Source organism: Adiantum capillus-veneris, chromosome 21 (genome assembly GCF_014529385.1).
Source record: "Adiantum capillus-veneris isolate H3 chromosome 21, ASM1452938v2, whole genome shotgun sequence".
Taxonomy (NCBI): Eukaryota; Viridiplantae; Streptophyta; class Polypodiopsida; order Polypodiales; family Pteridaceae; genus Adiantum; species Adiantum capillus-veneris.
In genome coordinates this window covers 148,329,620-148,351,792 of record NC_140951.1, presented here as the reverse complement: position 1 = coordinate 148,351,792, position 22,173 = coordinate 148,329,620, and the positions used below count along the sequence as shown (strand labels likewise).

Sequence of the window (22,173 nt, the reverse complement as noted above, 5' to 3'; positions counted from 1 at the left end):
TCCCCCGTTCCGCGGGGATCCTGTCGCCGTTCCCGTTCCGCGTTCCGGGTAACTATGCATTAAACTCTTGCAAAAATGTTGACCTATCTTTATCTAACATAGATAAATTTGACTGACAATTATTAGAAACATCACGTGCAAAAATCAAGTACGCAGAAAGATGATTCTTAAGTACAGAAGTGATAGGCGAAGTGGATACAATAGGGACAGACTCCCCTCTAAGCTTTACATGAAGGATGTGAGTTTTGTTCCTATGTTGAAGGGTGATCTTTCTGTTGAAGAATCCAGACTCCATGTATACGGAACATCCATGGGAGTCCCAACAGTGCATCGCACACTTCGTGTGGCATGATGTAAAATTCTTCCGTGCCCACATATGAATGAATATGCAGACGCAGCTTTCCAATGATAGGCGTAACACACTTTGAGTGGTCAGGACATGCCAACCATGCCTCTGCTGTGTACCCCATCTCTTCAGCTTTGATGCCCAATTTTATAGCCAACTCTGGTGAGATAAAGTTTGCTTTAGCACCTTGATCAAAGAAGGTAAGTGTTGTCTGGTCTCCTACTTTACCCCATCCTCTGCATAATTCACTAGCATCTGAACTTGGCCTATCACCCACCATGTCTGGCACTAGACCTGCCGTGGTTTTAGACTTCTTGCCTTTCTTGTCCTCTTTGTCCTCTGAGTCAATCGGCCTCCTCCTCTGGGGACAATCTGCAGCAAAATGGCGAGGCTACTCGTACATAAAGCATTTGTTCTCAGCCATTAAAGCTTTCTTCTCCTCGAACGACTTGTGCACAAAAGGCTTCCTTTTCTTCTTCTTGGCCTGTCCTTCAGATGTCTCGGCTGAGTCCTTGCCTTTGTTTGCCTTTTCTGACCCCTCGTACACTTCAAGAGTCACTTTCACAACGGGCTTCTTTGCTGAATTTTTCTTTTGCTGAGCCCTTTTCACGTTGCCCGGAAACCCATTGTCCTCTCCCATCAACAAGGCAAGACCAGTGTTGGCAACTTTCATAAGCTGAGTGAGGGTAGCCACTCTGTTCTTTGTACAGTAATCTCGAAGCCCTTTAGGCAGCCCACAACAATACTTCTCAATCCGCTCTATCAGTGGCACAAACATGTAGGAGGTTATTGACAGCAAGAACCTTCGATTGTACTCCTCTAGGCTTCTGCAAGCAGCTGCAGTGACTTGGTGCCAATCCATCATGACATCAGCTTCAAATTCATTTGACAGCCACGGAGATGCAAACATTTTCTTGAAGTATACCCATGTGGTGGGTGCCTGTCCTTTGCATCAACAACGTCTCCACCATGTAAGCGTATTGCCTTTCAACCAAGTGGCAACTTTCTTGACCTTGGAGAATTCTGTAAAATTCCCCCCCTGCATAAGCACTATCAAACTGTTGGAGGAAAGTAAGAGCCTGTCTTATCCTCAAAGCCGCTGAAAGTATCAAACTTCACAACTGCACCACCTTCTTTATATGCTTTTGGCTTTTTTAGTGCTCCCACATTATCATAGGGAATTGTCTGCAAGATGGGCACTATAATAGAGATCATTGGCGCCCCTTGGCCATAGACAATCTGAGCCACTGGTGCCATATGTGCCTGCTGGTCGGAAAAACTAGCCAAGCCAAAATTGCCCTATAGCACCCCAAAATGACCTTGATTTCACTGACACCCTTGCTGCATGCCAATATTACCATACATGTTGACATCATGCCTTGCATACCTTTGAAGACTGTTCCTGGCATATATTGCTAGTTACCAGGCGCATAACGAGCCATGCTCTGAAACACTGATCCACCCCCCAAAATACCTAGGATTTAGTGTGCGAGGTGGAAAAACCTATTGCATAGCCTTGAAACTGGTTCCCTGCCCATTTAATGCAACATGTGGACTCTGAAAGGTGACTGGCTGACTTGGTAAAGCTTGTGGAATATGTGTCCTAACCACCTATTCGTGGACAAAAAGAAGTTGTCTTGGAGCCCCACGTGACTCCTCAACACGAGAGTGCTCCCTGCCCTGCTGAGACGCACAAGGGACCTGGGCTTGAGCCTCAATAGGCTCTACTGCATGAGACAGTTGCCTTGTCTGCTGTGACACTGGTGGTGCTTGCAGAAATTTCATAAACCTAGGATTCTGCACCAATCGAGAAAACACATTCACAACAGCAACCAAGTGTCCTGAACGCATCCTCATCTAGTTGCCCAGTCATATACCCTTGACCTTGTGGAGCGTTCAAATCAACAAAAGGTACAGACAGGGGTGGTCGTGAACTCTTGCCAACCTCGAACACTGGAGTAATAGCCTGTCTGTCCTGTGAAGAGGAACCCTCTTCCCTTGTGTAGTTTGTCCTGTCCGCCATAGTGTAATTCCAAGTTCCCGTGCTCTGTGTCTTCGCCGCAAACTAACCAAGGCTCACTCTTTAAGGAAAAAGTGATTCTGTCTCGGTGACAGAACCATCAAACTGGCCCATAGGGTGGTAGACTTTTGCTTTCACCCGATCTTTACAATGTTAACTTAACGACACAAAGGACTTCACGAATAAGCTTGTGATTGGAATTCAACGCTTTAAAACAAAACACGGCTTGGTAGCTAGAGCAGTGAGCACTCCCAAGCAGATAGCGACACCCTGTAGGTCCCAAAGACTGCCGTCCCTTTCGGTATTTTGGTATTCCCTTTCGGCATCCTCATCTAGTTGCCCAGTCATATACCCTTGACCTTGTGGAGCGTTCAAATCAACAAAAGGTATAGACAGGGGTGGCCGTGAACTCTTGCCAACATCGAACACTAGAGTAATAGCGTGTCTGTCCTGTGAAGAGGAACCTTCTTCCCTTGTGTCGTTTGTCTTGTCCGCCATAGTGTAATTCCAAGTTCCTGTGCTCTGTGTCTTCGCCGCAAACTAACCAAGGCTCACTCTTTAAGGAAAAAGTGATTCTGTCTCGGCGAGGGAACCATCAAACCGGCCCGTAGGGCGGTAGACTTTAGCTTTCACCTGATCTTTACAATGTTAACTTAACGACACAAAGGAACTTCACGAATAAGCTTGTGACTGAATTCAACACTTTAAAACAAAACACGGCTTGGTAGCTAGAGCACTCCCAAGCAGACAGTGACACCCTATAGGCCCCAAAGACTGCCGTCCCTTTCGGTATTTCTTTATTCTTATTGCAAATAGACGATCCGAGCACTTTCACCTAACTCCCACCAAGCTGTCCAAACCCGTTCATGGGTGTAATTGCAGGTTTTTGACCCAATTTCGCCAGCATAATTGCTCAAAAATTGCAAAACGCTAGGGTCCTGGTGGGGGTCCCGCTGAGAAGGTGCCTATTGAGCAAAGGTGCTCTTGCTGCCTCTTCTGCCAGAAAGTGCTAGCGCTAGGTTTCTATATATACAAACTTAGCAAAATTTCCCTACCTACTTTCCAACAAAAGTCACTAAAAAATAATAAGTGAAAAATGTCAAAAATAGGGGAAATAGGTCTATGCACTGTAAAAATGCTCTTGATGGAAATTTGATGATCATGCTGTGTGCAACCAGAGGATATGCATCTAATTTAAGTGTCTGGACATGCACGGTCTGCGAACAGACTCACAAAAGTGCCAGATCATTTCCTATTCTAGATTGACTTGACTGAAGTAAACCCTGGTCATGCTTTAGCTTGTCCACGGACACATCGGGTTAGATGTCACATGACACCACATGACGGTGTGAGACCTATGGGACCACACTCAAAGTTGCTACCTGTAATTGTAATGGATCTATGCGTCTTGATGTGGGTGGTTTTGAGGAGAGTTTTACTGGGCGAGACATCATCTTCTACTTTGAGACACATCAGGCCCCTGGACAGTCTATGCCTCACATTGGTGGATACAGATGGGAGACAGTTTGTAGACAGGCGACACGATCAGAGCACAGAGGGCGGGGCTCAGGAGGAGTGGCAGTGTTATTCAGGGAGGAATTGCAGCCATTGATACATATAGCTTGTAGGGATGCATAAGCTAGGTACATGTGGGTGAGATTGAGAGACTGGTAGATATCTTTACATTGCCATTTGCTACTTTCCCCCGAGTATGTCAGTATATGCACCACCCAGAGGACAATCCCCCTTCTCTATTTTGGATGATGACATATTGGAATTCTCTAGAGATGGCGACATTATCATCCTAGGGGACTTCAATGCTAGGATTGCCCATCATCATATGGTATTTCATGATACTCTAGAGGAGATGCTGAGAGAGCTGGATATTATTGAGATGGGCCTATCCAGAATATCACAGGATGGGGATCTTACTGAGTATGGACGGCACTTGATAGACCTGCGGACTACACATGGATTGGCCATCTTGAATGGCCTACAGAGATTTCCTGATGTTTTCCACACAGACATGGAGCCATAACAGTAGATTATGTCATGGCAGAGCCGAGCCTCATATCTAGTATACAAGAAATCTCACAGTTGGGCCTAGACCTGTTGGGGTGGCAGTGGATCATTGTCACGAGGACGTGGCAACTGCTAACCTTAGTTGTTGGTTTCTTTCCAATGATTTTTGTTTAATTTTTGAGACCCTCTTTTTGAAGTTGCAAATGGTCAGACATTGTATGGCCAATGTGAACGGTAGTTTCACTCGCATACGGGAAGTTGGTCGGCATTGGAACTCGTTAAGTAAAAGGATGTCTAGGCTCAGTTCAAGATCATGTAGGTCCCCCCATCGCACTTAGCAAGTTGGTGGATACTAGGAAGTGAACTCAATAAGGCATAAAGTCAAGGTGGGATCACCAACAGAAAGTATCCGACAGTTGGGCCACATTGCACTTTTGGATGCGGTCCCAATGAGGATAGATGGTCAGATGACCAGTGGGAGCCCAACGGAAGCATCTCCTAAAAATTAGGGAACTGCTATTTTGGGCCGTGAAATGTGTTCGCGTCATTACCTTCGGTATGACTAGGGGAACATTTTATTACTCTGTTGTAAAGTCAATTGATGCAACAATTGAGAGATTTTTAAGTAGGAAGCCCAATGCGGGGAAATTGCATGCATGAGTGCCAAGTGGCACTTTTTGGTCAATTTACCAAGTTTGGGAGAAGAGAACTCGTAACTGACTCTTTGGAGCAGTTTTGGAGGCTGATAACTCTGATTTTCAGCCATTTCTCTCTGGGCTTCCCATGACTTTACCTAGGACATAGGAGCTCATTTTTAGCATTAGAAGGCATCAGATGCGTGTTTACATGGTTGTTTTGCTGCGTTTTCAGCGATACGCAGGTTTTGGCAGCCACGGAAATCTTCCCCTTTTTGCATCTATTTGTTCATAGATGCATTACAGGTCAAGGGCAATAGAGGGGGTGCTCGATTTATGCCGGAGGGATGCTTCATTGAGAACCTGTCAACAGGTTAAGAGCTATGGAGTGCTTCCTTTCCTCTCTATGTACAGTGTGGTGCTAGGAGTGATGACCTGCACGCTACACACTGCTCTCTCTCCCCCCTACCTGCAGTTATGTGATGCCCCACAAGAGGGCTCTTTATTTGACTGATGTACAGCTGTGTGGGTTCATGCTTTTGTGTTGAGGCAAGAGCCTCCTTGAACAGGAACAGGGGTAGCTAGCTGCCACTCCAAAGCTGGCACCGGTGACGGTCATAACCTCACCGTATAGGTGCGTTTTCAGCGCTATGTATGCACTGTAAATTGACTGTTTTTTAGCCATACGGACGCCAAAACCATTGGGAATAGTGCCCCACTGACAGAGGACAGTTAGGGGACTGTTTGGGGCTGAAAACAAGGTAAAAACCAGTAAATACAGGGTGCTGAATTTACTGTTTTTGGACAGGAATCATTGTCATGCTTGCTTACTAAGGTGCTTGAGGTGCTTGTCGTGTTTGCTGACTAAGGTGCTTGAGGTGCTTGTCATGCTTGATGAGGAAGGTGCTTGAGGGTTTATGCCAGTGGAAGTGAGTTCCAGCAGGGGAATTGGTTTCGCGCAAGTTTTGGGGCTGTTATGCTTCTGAAATTTGGCCAAATCAAGTGGTATCTAGTTGGATATAGACAAAGGATTCCAAGGACCTTACTTTGTAATTTACCCTCTCAAAGAATAAAGAAATACCGAAAGGGGCGCCAATTTTGGGGCCTACAGGTTGTCGGCGTCTGCTCGGGGCATTCTAGCTTCCAAGCCGTGTGTGTATTCAAGTGTTAATTCCCGTCGCAGGTTCTTTTTGCAAAGTGCTCTGTGTGTGTATCAAAGTAAAGAATTTCGGGTGAAAGCCAACGCCTACCACCCCCCCACGGGCCGGTTTTAATCATGCTATTGTGTCGCTGACCATCTCTTTCCAATTCAATGTAGCACACATTCCACGGGTAGCAGCCCCTACTCTCTAAACTTTCACGCGAGAGACGGATTCTGTATACATTGACGAGATTTACAGGCGCCTATCCATTGAGGAGCCGGGGCGACCTCTGGAGGAGCTTACTACCATACTGACACAGACATCACATGATGCAGTATCAGAGGCATACCTACACACACAGCCATATGATAGATGTCGTTCTGGGAGCATGCCTCAGAACAGTTGGTATGATGAGGAATGCCGTTAGACTAGAGCTAGACTTCAGAGGGAAGTGCTTTTGGGGGACATCACACACAGACAGTCACAGATTGACTTCCGACGCCTAGTGCGGCGGAATAAGAGGGCTTTTTTAGCTCGACTAGAGCAGGATCTATACCAGCTATTCTTAAGTCAGGACTCGCATGAGGCATGGAGGCTCTTTCATGAGCAGTCTCCCCCTCTGCCATTATGTCTACAGAGACCTGGGGTCAGTACGCATCATCTTTGTACATAGTTTCTGGACAGCAGCCCCTTCCGGACCCCCCCGATCCATGCCCACACACGTGCCTTTTTCACCCCACTGAGATGGTGAAGAAGGCCATTGACAGGATGAGGACTGGGAGAGCATATGATCATTATGGCTTAGTAGCTGAGCATTTCATGCATGCCAGAGATCTACTAGCAGAGCTTCTAGCAGTTTTGTTTAACCGTGCCATTTGTGAGGGCTTGCCTGATACTTGGAGCCTACGATCGTACCTATCGTCAAGTCAGGAGACCCTATGGAGCTTGGAAACTATCGCACTATCATGATTGGACACACATTGGCACGGTTGTATGCATCCATTCTTGAGCAGTAGCTGAGTAGATGGGCAGAGAGGGAGGGAATGCGTGCTGTTGGGCAGGCAGGGTTCAGGAGAGGTTTTTCTACTCTTGACCATATTTTGACACTCAGGACCATCATCGAGGAAGGCAGATCCTGTGGAAGACGGATCTATTGTAGCTTTGTGGACTTCTGCAAAGCATTTGACATAGTACGCAGAGTTAGATTGATGCACATATTAGAGGAGATGGGAGTACCCACAGAGCTCATTTGGGGGATCATGGCACTGTACAGATCAAAAGTAGGGCATGTACGTACCTCAGACGGTCTATCTACATCGGTTCACTCCACTATTGGGGTGAAGCAGGGATGCCCTGCCCGCTCTCTCCTACTCTATTTGGTATGTATGTGGATGAGGTTCCTGACTACATTGAGAGAGATGGTGATAGAGGTGCCTGGTGCACCGTTGGGCAGGAACATGGAATCCGCTATTGCTATATGCTGATGATATTGTGTTGATCTCCGACTCTCCGAAGGGGATGCAACGTGACTTGGATGCTTTGCATAGGTTTGCCCATGAGAGTGGCTTGTCAGTCAACCTTGGTAAAACCAAGGTCATGGTATTTAATACCACCCCACAGTGAATCAGGAGGTCAGCGCCCGCATTCACATATGGCCAGGAGACGGTGGAATATACAGATGCCTACACTTACCTTGGAGTGGTTTTTAGTGGATCAGCATTTTCTTTGAGGAGAGCAATAGAGACTAGATTGAACAGAGCCCATTCGGCATTGGGGAAACTGGATAGGATGTGTTCACAGGTTCAGTTTCAGGAGCCTCGGACGAAGCTCTAGCTCTTTGACACTTTGGTGGCTTCTGTATTGCTCTATGCAGCTGAGATATGGGGGCCTTCATTGGATCATCACGAGAGAACGGGTTGTACTGATGGATGGGGGGACATGGAGAAGCCTCTGGTCTTTATGATCTCGCGGCTCATTAGAGCCAAGGCTTCAGTACCATGCCATTATCCAAACAGAGCTAGCTGTCCCCCCACTAGTAGTTGAGGCGCTCACCAGATCTGTTTCCTTCCTACACCGCTTGTGGGAACTTCCTAGATACAGATACTCCCACCTTGCACTTGAGTCCTCTCGATAGTTAGCCAGACAGGGAGACACAGCATGTTGGTATGGGGAGATGACGACATGGTTCCAGGCACATGGATTGAGTATAGACAGATTGCCCCCCTTCCAGTACTCATTGGATGCACCCTCTCTGACTCTTACACAGTCCGAGACCACCAGGCTCATTCGCCAGGACCTGAGTCAGCTAGACACCATGAGGACATGGGTATCGCCAGCACAGGAGCTGGGCACGAAGATGGCTTTCTACGGGGAGCATCTTCTCCGGCTTATGGAGGACGGTTTTGTGACGAGGCCCAGATACATGGACACCCACCTGTCTCATGGGATACGGTGTGCCATTGGCCAGATAAGCACATCCTCACACCAGCTGCGGATCAAGACACGGAGATATAGCGGAGTGCCAGTAGAGGCCAGGACATGCACCCTGTGTGACATGGAGCCTGAGACAGAGTTACACTACACATGCCACTGCCCCGTCTACTACGAGATACGAGGCCGCTTCCACTGCTTGTTCAGAGAGGGCTTTGGATCACTCTCCAGAGTCATGATGTACGAGTATCAGAGATGCCTGGGTTTGTTCCTGCTCGAGTTGCGCAAACACAGAGAGAGCTTGATGAGAGGAGAGGCTAGCCAGTCTCAAAGACACATCACAGACTTCTTTAGAGCAGACACTGGACACCCGAGGAACTACTACCACAGCAGATCTTGTTGCCTCACACTAAAGGCACATTAATCGATCGAGCGACTGATCTGGGGAGATCTAGACGCCCACGATTGCGGAGGACTATATAGCATCGACGGAGGCTACATCAGAGGATTCGGATCACTTTGGCCCGACATGCACGACGCCCGGCTTTGGAAGGACTGATTGGGAGATGAATTTTCATTTACCTCTATGGGCTTATAGAGTGTCATTCAAAATAGCTCTAAATGCCACTCCATTAAACTTGGTCTATTGACTTGATGTTATCTTACCAATGGATTTCTTTGCTACCAACACTCAGAGTAGCACGAGAATTAGAGTGGAAAGTTCATGAGTTTTCAGAACAACTCGAGGATGTGGAACAACTAGATGAGCAGAGACTAACCGCTATAGCGCACATAAATGCTCAAAATCGAAAACAAAAATAGTTCTTTGACTCACATTTGCTGACAAAAGTATTTAAGCCAAAAGATCTAGTCTTAATATACTCGCTAAACCAGACTACCGTCCATGGAGGAGATTGATGAGATCCGCCAGCGACCGATGCTGGATTTCTTGCGACTTGTGATTTAGCTATCCCAGCTAGCTGCTTAGTTCACACCTACCAGTTTAGGATCCCATAGTACTTTTATTTTATCATTTTATCATTTCATTTTGTAACTCTGACTTTGTATCAGATTCACCACATTGTAACGCTTTGGTCTCATAGGTCATAGGTAATATAACATTTCATTTCATTTCATTTCTCTCTCTCTCTCTCTCTCTCTCTCTCTCTCTCTCTCTCTCTCTCTCTCTCTCTCTCTCTCTCTCCCTTCACTCTACTTCTCGAAATGCCCACTCTCTCTTCCATTTTCTCACAATGGTCTCCCAAGTAGGGAAACCAGAATCTATGCAAGCACTTAGGACAAGAGAATGCCACATACAAGACGATTGATCAAAATTTTTGCGATCAAACTTCCTGAACAGATGAAATGGTCTATCATGATGCAAATTTTTTTGGGAAGCGAACATAGGCTGATGAAAGAGTTCCCTATGCTCTAAACCAAAGAGGGATGGTTGAGATTGAGAAAAAAACTGAAAAAGACAGAGAAATCAGCAAGGTAATGGACTATTTTGAAGAAGAACAGCCATATTTAATGCAAAAAGTGGTACATATTGATGAAACAAGACCCCCTCAAGGTTGGACAGGGCTATGGCATGCTTCAAAGTGTGGAGAAATGCTGAAAATTAGAGTTTTCAGCCCCAAGAGGTGTAGTTGAAACTTGAATTTGTGAACTGTCTTAAAAGTTGGTTTTTTTAGACTTACCACTTGTCAAAATTCCAAGAGCCTTCAATTTAAGTCCTAGACATAAAGTTTTCACCGATACTTAAGTAAGCACACACATAAATATGCTATAAAACGCGACATTGGTATGAACAATCCCCAATTGTGAGCTTATGGCTTGAGAATGTTTTTGTTTAAGTGCGGGATGTTTTAGAGTTTGTGGAAAGCTAGGCACAAGGCATTTCTGTATATGTGTGTGAACAGAAATCCTGCAAGCCCATTGTGCTGTGTATGAACTCAAGGTTTAAATATCAATGGAACATATAATATATGAACACCTAAGAGAGGCGTTCAACTATGGGAAACCTCATTTCCATTCCCCATGACAAGCATAGCATTTAGGCCACAAGGACCATTAGAATGGTCATCCTACAAGATAGTTACTGAACCCTGCAAGGTACATCCTCAAGATTTTTAATCTGACTACAGCAAGGGGCTACAGTGCTAATGTTTTAGTGTTCAGTCTGAAGTTTGTCATCCAGACTTTTAAAGATCAAAACAGGTCTTGTAGCGAACTTCAATTTCAGTTGCTCAAAAGCAATGACTTCTCTTGGTCCCCACATGAAAGGAACTCCTTTCTCAGTAAATTCATCCTGAGTCGCTGCAATCTCTGCAAACGTCTGAATGACCCGTACATAGTAAGAGCTTATTCCGAGAAAACTCTTACCATCATGGACATTCTGTAAAGGTGGCCAATCTCTGATGGCTGCTACCTTGACCAGGATGTACAAGGCTCTCTAGCTGTGCAGCGCAAGCCCAGAAATGTTTTTGAGTTATGATTGGCCCGTAGGCCAAACTTGTATAGCTCTTAGTTGCTAAAAACAAGTCCAGAAAAAACAACTGCATTCAACAAAATCATATTGCTCATAAAGCAGCCCACGTTGAGAAACTGCAAAAGCAGTTGGGTGCAATGTGCAATGTGAGCACCTGCGGTAAGGTTTGCCACGTCCAGACTCCACATCTGTACGGTCTGTAGGGTCTGCCATGTCATTAGCGTCTGTACAGCCATGTTGCCAGTGCCACATCATCATCTGGTGATGGAGAGAGAGAATCCAACTTTAGATCTGTTGGTAACTTGGTAGAATGAAATGAAATGTTATATCAAACGTCTTCAAAGGCCAAAATGACCTATGAGACCAAACTGACACATTCTTGGTGGATCTAATACAATCTCTGGGACATGAGGTCAAGGTTTTGAATTTTGGATGTGCTACCCAGTGCATGGAATAATTAAGTTGGATGTTACTTGTGCCTTTTTAGCCGGACTTGAACCTTTGATATTAGCTATGATGGCCAGGTGGGTTTTCCACCTTCCCAATATTGGCAATACGAAAAAGAGAGTTTGTATTGGGAGATGGAAGCAGGTTTTAAGCTGTGTGTGAACAATTTTGGGCGGTGGGTGGTGAACCATGGAAGCTGGGCTCAGACTGCCAGGTGGAGATCCAAGAGACATGATGACTGGTCCAATAAAAAAAAAGAGAGTATTGAAGCCAGGTGTTTACATTAGGTTCGTAGAACCGGATGTAAGTAAAACGTCGAGTAAATTTTAGGGGAAACCTTGGCTAGAAACGTGGAAAGGCTTCAAGTTGAGACAATGAAACACCAGTATAACTGAAGTCTGAAACAGGGATCCTTGACTTCGAACAATTCTTTGAAAAGGTTCAGCGTTATACAGAGATTTTCTCTGAGTGTCAATCATCAGATGAAATATCCAGTACGTGATGGTTTTACTGAAACATTTTTCTGGACGATGGAGAAGCGGATGATTGAAGGACATGCTGACATGAGGAGACTAGAGTCTGTGACTTGTTGATGAGACTGTCGTGACTGTTCAGGATGATGACTGTTTGAGTCGCTTTCTTGACCTCATCTCATTTACTCAAAAGTAGCTGACTTTTGATCTCTCACGCCTCCCAGCCAAGTGGTTCTTTCAAATCTTACACAAGCATTTTGTGTACATGCTGGAGTATGAAAAAGGAGAAAAGGAAGGATTAATCATGATTCAAATCTATGCACATGACTATTAACTGTTGAGTCTTGCTTTTCACATGCTGCACTTTTCCATTAGTTTCGCAAGACTTACTGTGGAAGCTATTTTGTTGCAGAAAGAAGAGGCCTTCTACACTGTAAGTTGGGCCTGTGATGATAGCAATTCTTCTTTGTTAATAGCAAGCGGGAGCAATGGTGTCATCCGTGTCATAAATGCTGGAAAAGAGAAACTATACAAAGTAAGTTTCAAGGCTCAATAAAGCATCGCAGTATTGTGGTTCTTTCCTAATCTTATATATCTAGGTATTTTGTAATAGAGTCTTGTTGGTCATGGTGATTCTATAAACGAGTTGAGAACACAATCCCTGAGGCCTTGTTTGGTTGTGTCTGCTAGCAAGGTATGAGGATCACTTGAGCTTTTTTATCCAAAATGAAAAAGTTGGATTGCTTTTGTCAATGCACACATTTTACCTCTCTTTGAGGTTGCATGCTAAGTTGTCTAGTCTGTGTTTGAGTAGGTGCACTGTTGTGTCCTTGTTGAAGTTCTGGCCTTAACATGTTTTCCCCCAAACGCTTCTTTAAACCCATACAAGTTGATTAGTCTTTGCCAAAGCTCTATGCAAAGAAGGATACTGTAGCCTATCCGATTTACAGTGATGAACAAACAAATGGTCCTCTTTCTTATCGAATATGTACTACTGGTTCCACTTGGAGAAGGTAAACCAAGGGCCTGCTTGTTCTTGTTAAGAAAAGACCATGGCAGACAATTGCCACAGTTGCATTCATGAATATATTGATGGGCCTCCAGACTACTGGTTAGCATGTGCACATGTTTGATGTCTGTATGTGGGGCCATTTTTTGGTACCTAGCTCCGCACCCATGGGGGGGACTGATGATGTTAGGTGGGATGTAGTAACTAGTGGATACAGTTTGTGACCAAGCTGATAGTTATTTTGCCTTATGGATGACCACTGAGTCTATAACTACCACTTTCTCTTAATTGTGATGCTCATCTAAGTGTATGTAAATGTGTGCATTTTTGGGACAAGATCTCATACTCAATCATTGTGTGTAGCTCCTATGTGAATGGATACTACAGAGTAAAAATAACAACGTTTGCATAAAAGAGACCATGCATCTAGTTTAATGTTCTTGAAATGTTTAACTGCCTGCCAGATAAGTAATCGCACTGTAAATCAATTAATGTCTCCATCGACATCAATCGCAAGCCTTTTTTGTGTGCATGAGTTCGCCACAAATGAGACAGAATGGCTCACATAAGAGAATCAAGACAATGGTGAGGCGAGTGCAACAATGGCAGAAAGAGTTGAACAGATGCCATCAGAATACTCTGAACGATTCGCAAGCGAACATGCAACGACCAAGTAGATAGCTTTTAGTAATGCAGTTTGACATTCAAGCGTTGCATAAGCGAAGCCACTTTTCGAGTGTGAGTGACGTTCCATCCAATTGATATCCCAAATGCCTGGTGATCACATTTGGAGAAACAATCTCACCTGGCCACAATAGACTCTGCCAATCGCAAGCACGAAGTGGCAGAAGCTTTGATTTATGAAAGTTGACTTTAAGACTGGCCGCAATCCCAAACAATTCCAAGGCTTCCATAATCACTTGGACATCCTCTGCTGGTTGCGAGGCGCAAAAACGATGAGTCATCCACATAAGCCTGCCCAATAAAGGTATGACCCGAGGGTAAGTGCAAGCCACGAAGACGCTCCGCAGAGGTCAAATGACCAAGATACATCAACAAAGGGTGATTGGCCATAGCATACAGCACAGCACTAAGGGGACAACCTTACCTAACCGAACAACCAAGTGGCCACGATTCCGTCAATCCACCTTCTAGGATCCCCAAAGACGTACTACAAGCATACAAGAATAAATCTCACTGGCCAATTTAGGACCAAATCCTAGGCACCTCATCGTGACAGCAATGAAGTCCCACTGCACAGTGTCAAAGGCCTTTTCAATATCCACTTGCATGACCAACACATCTTTTTTTTTTTCTTTTTTTTCCCGAGAAAAGATCCTTGTATTAGTTAATAAAACTGCCCATAGGGCTACAACCACCTCTACTAGAGAGGGCTACATCAACCATAAGGGGAGACTCTCCCAATAAAAAAACAACATATGTACAATGAGGGCTAAATCAAGAGATGGGAGGAGGGAAAAGCCACGCATGTGGACGGTAGTGCCATCTGAGCTCACCCTGGACCATGGTGAAGAAAGGCCCAGGGCGCCAGAGTCGAAGATGCCTTGAAGACTCTCGAACTGTCCCCTAAGAGTAAGGATCAACTCCAGCCAAAAATCTCGAAGTGTCTCCGCTGGTGGCACAAGGCGAGCCTCGAAGATGCGGAAGTAGCGGGCCTGCCAAATGAACGAGAGTGTCAGGCCACAGACGAGCTCTCAACACACCTCTCTCTCACTGCACCACTCTTGTGGGGTAAGCTCTGTAGGAGGCTGGAGTGTAGGTAGACCCCCTTGTATCACTATCATCCTGCTGGGGAAGGATAGCTCAAACTGTAGTGCAGGGCCCATGAGAGTGGACCAAGCAACTACCCCCCAAGTGTACTGTTGTGCTGTGGAACGAGCACAAGAGTACTGTAGTGCAGGGCCCATGAGAGTGGACCAAGCAACTACCCCCCAAGTGTACTGTTGTGCTGTGGAACGAGCTATCATCAGCCGAAGGACCCGAAGCCAAACCTGATGTGCCATTGGGCAGTCCCACAGATAGTGACGTTGACTCTCCAAAGGATGATTACAAGCTGTGCATGCTGCCAAAAGGCCAATATGTACTAGTCAGCTCCTCACTGCTGTAGCTCTATGTGCAACTAGCCACTGGAACAACGCGACTCGCCGCAGCTATCTGGCGTCCCACAACCTCGCTTAAAAGGCTGACACGAACTCAGTTGTGAGATCCTCCTCCTGCCAATGAGGAGTTGCAGCAGGACGAGCCTCTCTCCGTGCTGCCACTATGTGACGTCCCAGTCAAATAGTGTACTGAAAGAAAGGGACCCCTGGATGATCGGTTGAGGAGAAAGTGTCCCTCCAAAACCACTGTCCAGGATTTCACTGCACTTGTGTCAGTGGAGAGCTCTCCCAAGCCCAAAGCCTCCAATGGCCTGTCTCAAGAGTTGTTGGGTCAAGATCGATGACACAAGTCCTCTCGTAGATGCCCACTACTCGGATCCTCTGAAAACAACACTCTGCAACGTGTGGAGCCTCTACTGAGACTGTGTCGTCGACCCTCGCCCTGCATCTCACGAACTGCGATGAGGACCTCCAGTCGCGTGAAGGCCCCCATCCATCTGGGAGCTGTTGTCTCTAGAGCTGCGAGCCACTCAGCGGGTACTGACTCTGTGATGGTCTGACACATGCTCTGCACCCCCCTCATGCCCTGCAGCTGGATGCTCTATACTCCTCTGGCATACGTGAGAACCGAAGCTAGTCACCTAGAGTGCGTGTTGGACCTTTTGCCATGGGACCCCAAAAAACATGAGGCCTACTACCAAGCAAGTGGCCTCTCTGAGTGCTGACCATGGGGTTCCAAACAAGGGGTTGTCTCAAGCGCTCCTCCGTGCAAGCGGGTTGGCGTTGCTGCAAGCCTCTCCGCAGCTGCTACCAAGAGCGAAGAAGGCTCACAACAAAACGATCCTCCAGTCTCTTGCTCATACCAACTCTGCGCATCTCTGTAAAGATCCATAAGATGGAAGGTCTCGAAGGGCCTCCTGCCTGAGGCACTCGAGCTCGAAGCCACTGAAGCAAAAAATCCTTCAAGGGCTCCTCCCCTGGAAGCAGTCCTTTGACAACAAACTTCCCAAGAAGGGCTCTACTTTGCTATGCTGGGTATATGATCCCCAACCCCCCTGAGAACAAGGTAGAAAGATGACCTACCATGCTACTTTGGCCCGGGCTATCGGACTGTCGTGCCCTGACCAAAGAAAGTTCTTGATCAGCCTCTCTACCTGGCTGATGCAGGAGCTCGAAAAGATCCAACAAGATGTAATGTACCACATAGTAGCCAACAACACCTGGTTGGCCACTACAACTGTGCCTGCCAAAGAGAGTCGTGCCGAACTCCAATGTAGCAACTTCCTCTTGATGGACAGGAGGAGGGGAGCAATCTGCTACTCAGGAGACCAGTCGAGGCAAACATGGGGGAATCCATCTAAAACCCTCACCTAAGTTGATTAGTGCGCCTGATGCACAACAAAACGTCTCTAGAGCTTGCTCACACTTGTGCAGGTTGGCCTCTTGGCCCTTCAATACAAAGCTGAGTCGTCTGCAAACTGAGCATCCAATAGCTCATCGCCCCGAATAGAGAGCGCTAAGCAAGGTATACCAACCCTGCTGTGAAACCAAAAATCTGCTCATTGCCTGAGCATAGAATAGAAAGAGGAAGGGGGCAAGTGTAACAGACTTGGACACTCCAAGTCGAGAATCTATTGTGACAGCACAATTAATCACTTCGAAACAGTTCATAGTGCACAATTGATTCGACACTGGCCCGGCGGAGTTCTATGCCTAGAGATATTGGCCCCAAAGAGTGGCGTCCCATTCGGTATTTCTTTTTGTATTAATCTGTGTTCAAAGTAGAAGAGTGCAGGCAGGCGCTCACTCTCAGACTCTACGTCCAGATGCTCTGAGAAGTGGGAGGACTGCCCACTTAATTGAAGGTTTACAAGGGATGCCAAAAGCAGAGCCCCAAAAGCTGAAAATCAAAAGCCTTGCCAAATAAAGCAAAAGCTCTCTGTCTCTCACAAGCTCTCTCTCTTTTTAGTAAAAATAAAGCATAGCTTCTCTCTCTCTCTCTCTCTCTCTCTCTCTCTCTCTCTCTCTCTCTCTCTCTCTCTCTCTCTCCCCTTCTCCTCTTTTGCGTAGCCAAAATAAAGTAAAGCCACCAAAAAGCTGCCAGTTTTTTGGCACGTAAAATTTGCAACGTCAGGAGTACGGAATCCCGTGATATATGCGCCGCAATTTCCGGGACTGTCCGTATGGGCCTGCCACGTTAGCAAAACAACGCAATTTTTGGTGCAGCCAGGAGAGGATGTGTGTGTGTGTGTGTGTACTGGGCAGCCACGTCACCAATTTGTGACATACCCCCCTCTTGAAAGCATTGTAATCGCCCTCGATTACGCCTGCAAAACAGACATAAGCCATAAACTGTCTTAGCAGACACTGACTGTTAGTACCGACGCAGTAGGAACACACATCTAGCACATGTACCAATCGATAGTCACATCACACGACATGACAGGACATCACTTGACATCACACAACATCACTTGACAAATCACATTCAACATTCATTCGGATCTCAGACCATGATTTATCGGCAATGCAATTAGCAATCGCATGTAGATTCACTCAGGACCTCATAGATGCCCGATTGACTAATCCCTATTGCAACCATGTCTATCGAGATCATTCAGACCAAAATGCTGCAGTCATTTCGTCTATCAGTTTCTGCACTTAAACAAGTCAAGAACAAATCAGTTTCATATTATCCGGAATTCCATTTCATAAAGTCATACAGCAGAATACTGCCAGCTCTCAGTATCGCTGAAGCTCAAAGAGACATCATTCACTCTAGTATTCTAAAAATCAAGGCATCTGTTGACAAAGGAGGGGAGTAACTCCCCCCTTGTGCATCCCACTGCACCATAAGGGAGGCAAGTTATCCATGCTGAAGCCATGTATCTTGAACCATGATGACATCTGTGCATACCTGCATGATGCGTCCCCCTGTAAAGCTAATTGTCTAGAGGAGTCAAGGGCCAATCTGGCATATCTGTCTCTGGTAGTATCCCATAAGCTGTGCATAGAGCAGACTGATCTGGTAAGCGCTTCTATCTCCATGTGTTGCAGAGATGACCGCGCCCCATGACTTCTTCTCCTCACCTCTCTTGATAACCCGTATTTCTTCTCTCATGGTATTCAATTCTTCCATCATGGATAGTTGGATTTCTCCTTCTTCGAGCTACCCATTTTTTGATTGTAGATTTTAGATGATGGAATCTTGGATGACCACTTCCTCCTCGAGTGAAGCGATCCTCCTACACATGCCATCTCTTTCTTCGGTCCATCTTTGAAGAATAGTGCTCCTCTCCTTCCTCCACTCTTCAACTTTGTTTCTCCATTCTCTCATTTCTTTCTCTATTGCCGACATCCTTTTTCCTGTCCGCATGAAAGAGGCTTTGTGGGCGGCTGGCGAGAGATGTGTCTTCTTGCACGTGGGGGAAGCCGTTGACACTTCTTCGACGCTTCCCATTATTGAGAGAGAGAGAGAGAGAGAGAGAGAGAGAGAGAGAGAGAGAGAGAGAGAGAGAGAGAGAGAAACCCTAAAGAACAGCAAGAAACGCTTGTGAAACCTTAAAAAACAGCAAAACACAGATTTGAAACTCTTGAAAACAGCATAAAACAGTGGAAAAAGCAAGAAACGGTGACGAAACTCTAAAAAACAGCTAAAAACAGTTTCAAAACCCTAAAAACAGCCAAAAGGCAATTTTGAAACCCTAAAAACAGCAAAGAAGAAGCGGCGAAATCCTGAAAACACACAGAGAGACAGAGAGAGAGAGAGAGAGAGAGAGAGAGAGAGAGAGAGAGAGAGAGAGAGAGAGAGAGAGAGAGAGAGAGAGAGAAATGAAATGAAATGTTATATTAACGGCTTCAAAAGGCCATAATAACCTATGAGACCCGAAAGTTACAAAGTGGTGGATCTGATACAAAGTCAGAGTAACAAAATAACCTAACAACAGTACAAAACAAAGATATATACTATGGGTCCTAAGTTGATCGATGTGAACCAAGCAAAAGACCAAGCAAAAAATGGGTGGCTTGTTGGGATAGCTGAATCACAAGAGATCTAGCATCGGTCGTTGGCGAATCTCATCAATTTCCTCCATGGTTAGTAGTCTGACCGGGCGTCGTGCATGTCTGGCCAGCGTGCTCCAAATTTTCTGTCGTAGCCTCCGTCGATGCTGTGTAGTTCTTCGTGTTCGCGGGCGCTTGGATTTCCCCAGTTCAATCGCTCGGTCAATCAGTGTGCCTTTGGTATGAGACGAGGGGGAGCTCTGCTGTGGGAGTGGCTCCTGCGGCTGTCCTGTGTCTGCTCTAAAGAAGTTTGTGATCCGTCTTTGAGACTGGCTAGCCTCGCCATTCATCAGGCTATCTCTGTGTCTGCGTAGCTCGAGCAAGAACAAACCCAGACATCTCTGATCTTCGTATCCCATGACTCTTGAGAGTGGTCCAAAACCTTCTCTGAACAAGCAATGGAAGCGGCCTCGTATCTCGTAGTAGACGGGGCAGCGACATGTATAGTGTAGCTCTGTCTCAGGTTCCATGTTACACAAGGGGCATGTCCTGTCCTCTGCTGGTACTCCGCTGTATCTCCCCGTCTCAATCCGCAATTGGTGAGAAGATGTGCGTAACTGGCCAATAGCACATCGTATCCCATGAGACAAGTGGGTATCCATGTATTTGGGTCTCGCCACAAAACCATCTTCCGTAAGCTGGAGAAGGTGGTCTTTGTAAAAAGCCATCTTCGTGCCCAATTCCTGTGGTGGTTGTATCCATGTCCTTCTGGTGTCTAGCTGGGTCACGTCTTGGCGTATGAGCTTGGTGATCTCTGACTGTGTAAGGGTGAGAGATGGTGCATCCAATGAGTAATGGAATGGTGGCAGCCGGTCTATGCTGAACCCATGTGCCTGAAACCATGATGTCATCTCCCCATACCAGCATGTTGTATCTCCTTGTATGGCTAACTGTCGAGAGGCTTCAAGTGCTATGCGAGCATATCTGTCTCGAGGAAGTGCTCATGTGCGGTTTATGAAGGAGACTGATCTGGTGAGCGCCTCCACCACAAGTGGGGGGGCCGCTAGCTCTGCTCGGATAATGGCCCGTGGTACTGATGCCTTGGCTCTAATGGGCCGTGAGATCATAGAGACGAGAGGTTTCTCCATGTTCCCCCATCCGTCTGAGCGACCCGTCCTCCCGTGGTGATCCAGTGAAGGTCCCCATATCTCGGTTCCATAGAGCAACGCTGAAGCCACCAAGGTGTCAAAGAGCCAGAGCTTCGTCCGGGGTTCTTGAAACTGAACCTGCGAACACATCCTCTCCAATCTACCCAATGCTGCGTGGGCTCTAGTAAGTCTGGTTTCTGCTGCTCTTCTGAGTGAGAATGTAGGTCCGCTAAAAACCACTCCAAGGTAAGTGTAAGCGTCTGTGTACTCCACAATCTCTTGGCTGTATGTGAGTGTGGGTGCTGACCTCTTGATCCACTGTGGGGTGGTATTAAACACCATAACCTCGGTTTTACTGAGGTTGATAGACAAACCACTTTCGTGGGCAAACGTATGAAGAGCATCCAATTGACGTTGCATTCCCTCCGGGGATTCGGAGATCAACACTATGTCATCAGCATATAACAAAAGCGGAATCCATGTCCCTGCCAACTGAGCACCTTTATCCCCATCGCTGTCAATGTAGTTAGAAATCTCATCCACATACATACCGAAAAGAGTGGGAGAGAGCGGGCAGCCCTGCTTCACCCCAATAGTGGAGTGAACTGGTGTAGAAAGTTCCTCCGGGGTGCGTACATGCCCTACTACTGATCTGTACAATGCCATGATCCCCCAAATGAGTTCTGTGGGTACTCCCATTTCCTGTAATCTGCGTATCAGTCTAGCTCTGGGTACCGTGTCGAAAGCTTTGTGGAAGTCCACAAAGCTACAATAGATCCGTCTCCCATGAGATCTGCCTTCCTCGATGATGGCCCTGAGTGTTAGGATATGGTCAAGAGTAGAGAACCCTCTCCTGAATCCTGCCTGCCCAGTTGCACGTATTCCTTCCCTCTCTGCCCATCTACTCAGCTGTTGCTCAAGAATGGATGCATACAACTGTGCTAGTGTGTGCCCAGTCATAATAGTGCGATAATTCCCAGGCTCCATGGGGTCTCCTAATTTGAAGATAGGTACGATTGTAGATAGGCTCCAAGTGTCGTCATTTCTTTGTGCTGTTCTTCTCCCTCTTTGATGGCCCATACTTTTTCCTTGATGGTGTTGATTTCTTCGATTATTGAGGGTTGCAGTTTGCCCTCTTCCAGTGTGTTTCTTGATCGGGCTTCGGCGAGTTCTTTCTTGAGTGACGCGATCTCTTCCTCTTGGGTCGTCACTCGGTCTTTGAGTGTGCTTATCTTGCTCTCTTGGATCAGCACACGTCCTTCGAGAATGTTTATTGTGCCCCAGAGATTGCGGTTCATCTTGGTGATGGTCTCCGTCATTTCCTCTTCGCATTTTCGAATGGCATCCTCTAGGGGGTCGGCTTTTTCGTTCGTCTTCCTCATGTTTGATCGCCGTCCGCAAGGGGGTTAGATGCGCGTGTGCACCCACTCTAGCAACGTGCGCGGCACTGGATGTACGTGTGCACCCACACTGACGGCGATCGCGACGAGCGGCGGAGCGCGAGGCGGTGTGGCCCGGTGCCCTCAATATGTTCAGCTCTGTGTGTGTGTGTGCGCCTCGAAAACAAAAGTGAAGGAGAGGGGGGGGGGGGGGGGGGGGGTAAGAAATGAAATGAAATGTTATACTAAAGTCCTCAAAAGGCCATAATGACCTATGGGGCCCAAAAGTTAAAAAGTGGTGGGGGCGGGGGCGGGGGCGGGGGAGAGAGAGAGAGAGAGAGAGAGAGAGAGAGAGAGAGAGAGAGAGAGAGAGAGAGAGAGAGAGAGAGAGAACGTGCGATAGACTCATCGCGATAGAGAGAGGGAGAGAACGCGCGATAGAGAGAGGGAGCGGGAAGGGGGGCGGGGGGGACAGCGAGTGGGGTAGGGGCGCAGGGGCAGGGCAGGGG

General features: G+C 46.7%; 1 protein-coding gene across 4 annotated transcripts in view; it reads left to right on the top strand.

Annotated features, from left to right (window-relative positions):
• Positions 1–22,173, top strand: part of FIE (Transducin/WD40 repeat-like superfamily protein) — a 175,093-nt gene that overhangs the window by 54,211 nt on the left and 98,709 nt on the right. For all 4 annotated transcript variants that reach the window (XR_015185730.1, XM_086494381.1, XM_086494383.1 and 1 more), the window contains 2 exons: positions 12,419–12,541; positions 12,620–12,700. Coding sequence is in view for 3 of the 4 variants with exons in the window: in XM_086494381.1 (XP_086350507.1) it covers positions 12,419–12,541; positions 12,620–12,700 (204 nt within the window). In the remaining variant the exon portion in view is untranslated. The remainder of the gene's footprint in view (positions 1–12,418; positions 12,542–12,619; positions 12,701–22,173) is intronic.